Raw genomic sequence first — 5,300 nt, 5'->3', positions numbered from 1 at the left:
GGGGGTGTTGAGAGTGAAGAACAAAGGTGTTGAGAGTGTTTTCCATCATAGAAACAAGAATAAATTCATAGGTTCACTTTTTCTCCCATTCTCATTTATTGTAATTGTAACAGAGAGAGAAAACATGTACACAACAATAAAAAGGCATTAACGAACAATATGAAAAGAGAAATCAACATTGGATAAGTATATCTTCATTGTAAAAGTTATTTCATCAGTTTCAAAACATGATTAAAGACCAAGCGTGTGCACCATTTATCAAATACCAAATGTTGGTAAAGATTTACAACATCTTTAAACTGAATCACAAAACAAAATCACATAATAATAATATAATCTGACAGTGTTTTCAATTCCATTCTCTTCCTGTACAATATGCACACACAGACAAAGCAGATAGGACTTGCACAAGAAGAGAAATCTCAGGGCATTCTATCACAGTTTTGCAGGAGGAATGATATATGACCATGACATTTTAGTTTCTGGTATCCGACAAAATAATAACTGACAAACAAAATGATGGCCATAGTACTGAGAAGAAAAAAAGGAATAAAGCAGAACTTCGAAATTCTGAGAGAAGGCAAAGATTTAATTAGGACCAAACCACTGCTGGCACTGTCCAATCTTTAACGGAAAAAGGTTTTAAAAATTCTTAAACACTGCCTAGAAATTTTCATTGAGAAACTGCTGTCAGAGCTAGGCTAACAACTGAGATTCGATGTTATTTGAAAAATTACAAATGTACAAACAGTTGAGAAGCAAAAACAAAATTTCGTCACGATAAAAAACAAACAAACCAGGAATATCTCCTTATAACAGCAAGGTTAAATACTTTGTGGGGAGGATTGGCAACTGCTTGCAACATTTTAGACTTTCAAAACATGAAGTCCTTGCTACTTGAGACTTTCAGGAATGCATGACATTTTACGACATGGTGCATCATAATCAAAATAAAGCAGCAATGAACTCTAAAAAAAAAAAAAACCTTTTAAAATAAACAACCTGAATTCTCGCCATTTTTAGAGCCACGACGCAAGCTCATTCCGCAAAACTCTAAAAGTACAGTTAGTTATTCTTGCTGCAGCACTAAGTGACTCAGTGACAAACTATCTTAAATGACACTTTAGAACAAAGAATTAAATGAATTAAAGACACACTGATCATCACAAGGTAGCCTTACAGGTACTGATAATCTCAATAAAATGGGGGAAAAATAGAAACTCTAGACTTAGTCTGAATGAGAAATGAAAATGAAAATTTGAAAACCAGAATCAAATGAAATTTGGATTTTTCATACAAAATTCATCAAAGGATTCTCTTTCTGTCAGCAAAAAAAGAATGTGAAAAATAAAACTTTTCAACACATAACACATCACACAGCCCATAACTATAATGTATAAATCGTTGGCCAGTTGCTAAAATATAGGTCTACCAGAGCGTAAATCCCAAATTTGATTTTAAAAGAAAATTCCGTTTTATAATCTGTGCGGGATCGGTGCATGTTCTTGAGAAATATTTTGTCCAAACTCAGATTTTGAATTTTTTTTAAAGTAAGAAAAGATACAAAATATAGGTACAGTTTTTGAAAGAATGAAATGAACCAGTTTTTCTCTCTGGGTTTAGAACATTTGAACAACTTGTCAGTGACATCCAAGCTGAACCTTGGGTCATGCTCACAGACACCTTACTTTGACCTTGGAGAGATAACCTTGCTACATGACTGCCACACCCAGGTGTAAGTTGACCTTTAGACTTTGACCCATCATGAACATCTGTGTTTGAACTAACCAACTTTATTTCAAATCTCAATGTAAAGATTATAATGTTACTCCATAGAAAATGAGACACAAATGTATAGCTGACTTGTATGTCACATCTGGTCACTAACAAAGACTTTTTCATGTGAAACCTTAATCTCTCAGTTCAACAGTAGCCACAAACTGGGGCTCAGTACACACACTTTCCACAACATGTTACAATAAAGCCCTAGGGCATTAGTAGCCTGTAGTTTAAAGGAAATCTTTTTTAAAAACAGGTTCTACTTTCATGTCTCTTCCTCATTCACAGCATGAAGACTTACTTTTAATCTTTGTAACTTGCAAATTTGTCAGTGCATTTATACCGTTTTTAGGTTATAGGGGAATGTTAAGGGGGGGGGGCAATTTTATTTTGACCAAAATCTGACTTACGCAGCATATGATGATGAAAGTTGTCATTCTTATCTGTCACGAGCTCATTTTTTTTGAGAGATGAACAAGAACAAAAAGACCTGCATCTTCTAGTATAGTTTTCAAATTGTTTGAAGATGGGCACATCAAGACCTGAGCACGCTGACATAATAGGGACTGAAAGGTATTTGCCTAAATCTGGGTGGGGTTTTAAAAATAAGGCAACAACTTCTTTTTACCATCACACTTTTTCCACTTCTATTTTAAATTTTAAGACTGACCTGGACAGGAAGTGTATGTAACAAAAAGGACAGAACACATAATCAGACCCAGCCGCAATTACAAACTTTCCTACAGTTCTAGCTCAAGTGTTCTTATACGATGCATGGACAAACAAAAACCAGAGCAATTGAAAAAAGAAAGTAGGTCTATTTTCACACACACACAGACACACACACATATACACACACACACACACACCAACACACACATATATACATTAATATATATATAAATATATATATATAGCATAGCGCATCTGAAGTGCAAGTCTTATGGCGGGATGATAAATATGTTTTAAAAGTAAACAAACAATGAACAATAAAAACATTAACAAAGAAGGATTCACATAAAGAATTTATTGATAATCATTATCAGAACTGGCAGTAATCCCAACAAATATTGTTTAGTCCACTGTACATTATATTATTCAATCCATCAAAACCACATCACATGAATCGAAGGCATTAAATGTACACTGAGGAGAAATGGAATGCTAAATTACTTTAAAAATTATAATCAAAAGACACTTACAGCAAACTGGTACACTGAAGTTCTCAGGCAGATAACAATTTATATACGTTTAGTATGCAAAAAGGACTGTATTTTACCTTAATGAAATTGGAAATAGACAATGTTTGCTATATCTAAATTTCTGTCAAATGTCCTGTTTTCAAACTGAAGTGTGGATGAATAAACCACATAGAATACATCTATCCTGTATGTTGCACTACAATACAAACCAGTCTGATTAAAACTGCACCACATACTATAAGAACTCATTCCTTTCAGGTACTTGGGAAATCCTTTGTGCAACACTTTTCTGCTGATCATTTCTCAAGCAAAATAAAGCATGTCATAATTTCGCAAAGATAAAACACATTGACACTATTTATGTCGAATAACAATAAATAAGAGGTTGTTGATCAAAAGTTTGGTTACAAAATTTACCAGTAAATCCAATCATCAATAGTAACACAAAACACAACTCTTGTGAGATCACTCAAACCTGAAGACATTCACTTCTAAAGCTCATTAAGTACACACAACAAAGTTCCTGATTCCTCGATTCACATTCTCAAAAAGAACAAAAGAATTTCCAAACGGACTTTCAAAAGAAAAAACTTTCAAAAAAAAAAAAAATTCACAATGGCACAAACCCATCTCTAACAAAACTTACAATATTGCACTTTATTTTTTCTCTCCATACATTAGGTTAATAAGACACAGAAACAAGTTATGATAAACTCTGTAATCAGAAACAAGATAAGATACACTCTGTAATCATGTGGTATGATTGCAAGAGACCAAGGAAGCAGGCGATGAGAGAAATGATGCAGCACACAGAAAACAAGTGCCATACAAAATTTCCATCATAACGTCTTTGTTTTTCAAAGTCTTGGCTGCCCACTAGTGAAGAGACATAACTTTGTGGATGAGCTTCATCCATCCCACCTCTTTCCCCTGCCTGTAGCCTATAGCGCACTGCAGCACTTGTTCCCCTGCCTATAGCATACTGTAGCAGTGCCAGACTAGACTGAAGACACAATCCTATGAACTGACATGAAAGTGAAGGCCACTCTAGCTGCCTTTTGTATGAATTCTGTTTACACATCAGCATTTTGTCTTTATGTAATCCTGATGCAGAGGCAAGAAAGTCTTTCCTTCTTACACCTGCGAGGTCTGATTACCATGATCTAGTAGTTTATGTGTAAGCAAAATGCTCACATGTGACCTCAAGGCAACAGGAATGTAACTTGCTGTGCCTCTTACACTGATGCTATGCCCAGGAGAAGTGGAAAAGTTTTGTCCATGTACAGTATCACTGCTGATTTCAAGAAGTCAGCTCTCGCCAAGTTTTTTGCTCTTCTGCTTCATGCCTCACAGTTGAATAAAAAAAAACAACCCCAAACAAACCCACTCTCTCAGGTCTTACAGCTTTTTACAGTAGATGAGGTGAAGGTTGATTTACAGTGGTCAGAGTAGAGAGGTTTTCTGCACAAAATACAGTTTAAAAAAGTTCCCATCAAAGACTTCTCTTCCATAGATCACCAAGGGGTCTCTAGGTTTTTTTTAATCAGTGGAGGGAGGAGATAGCTTTCTCAGATTTTAGTGTCATTTTAAGTCATTTTCAACCCCAATTACATCAATACACTAACAACAGAGACACTGCAGCAATATGGAGCACGCCTGACAAGAGAGGAAATACCACTCCATGACACTCATCACAACCTACTGTGGGTGAGCACTCAAGATCTCAAGTCTCCTCGAGCTCTGGTAAAGCTTTTTTTTGCCGGCACCCATTCCGGTCAGCCTGGCGGGTTCCTGCGGAAACTTTTGCTGCCATCTGGGTGAGGTCCTGCAGAGTCTTGTCCATGCTGCTAGGGTCAGCCCGCATGTTCCGGATCAGGTTGGAGTACCACATGCTCATGTGCCGCACCTTGGGCATCACAGACAGAAGTTCTGGGATTCGGTCATCAGGATCCACATTGATTGCTGAGAAAAGATTGGAGGCTTTCATTAAGCCATATGGCATCTCATACCTTTTTAGAAGAATCATATTAAAAAAACTCAACAAATATATCCTATAATATATTGCACAAGCCAAATAACTAATTCTTTTTCAAACCCATAAAAAACTGTGCCTGATCTACAACAGGGAACTGCTGCTTTTTCTTTCCTAATCCTTACTATTGTCATTTTTCCTCTACTTCTTTTGTATGTTTGTCAATCTCTTGGGGTGCCTTGATAGTCGAAACAGACCTTGTGCTGTTGAAGCTAGAGAGGTGAGCAGAATAAGTCTGATTCCCTGTAAAGACTTCTCTGTTGACACCCACCCCTTGGCGCTCATAT

General features: G+C 36.3%; 1 protein-coding gene across 1 annotated transcript in view; it reads right to left on the bottom strand.

Moving 5' to 3' along the window:
- Positions 1–72: 72 nt before the first annotated feature.
- Positions 73–5,300, bottom strand: part of LOC101854010 — a gene marked incomplete at its 5' end in the record, with an annotated part of 27,152 nt that continues 21,924 nt past the window's right edge. The window contains 1 exon segment of the mRNA XM_005095852.3: positions 73–4,943. Within this exon segment, the coding sequence (XP_005095909.2) occupies positions 4,705–4,943 (239 nt within the window).

Source organism: Aplysia californica, unplaced genomic scaffold, assembly GCF_000002075.1.
Source record: "Aplysia californica isolate F4 #8 unplaced genomic scaffold, AplCal3.0 scaffold00115, whole genome shotgun sequence".
NCBI classification, from domain to species: domain Eukaryota; kingdom Metazoa; phylum Mollusca; class Gastropoda; order Aplysiida; family Aplysiidae; genus Aplysia; species Aplysia californica.
Note: the sequence above shows the minus strand (reverse complement) of the source record. Positions and strands in the feature narration are given on the sequence as shown.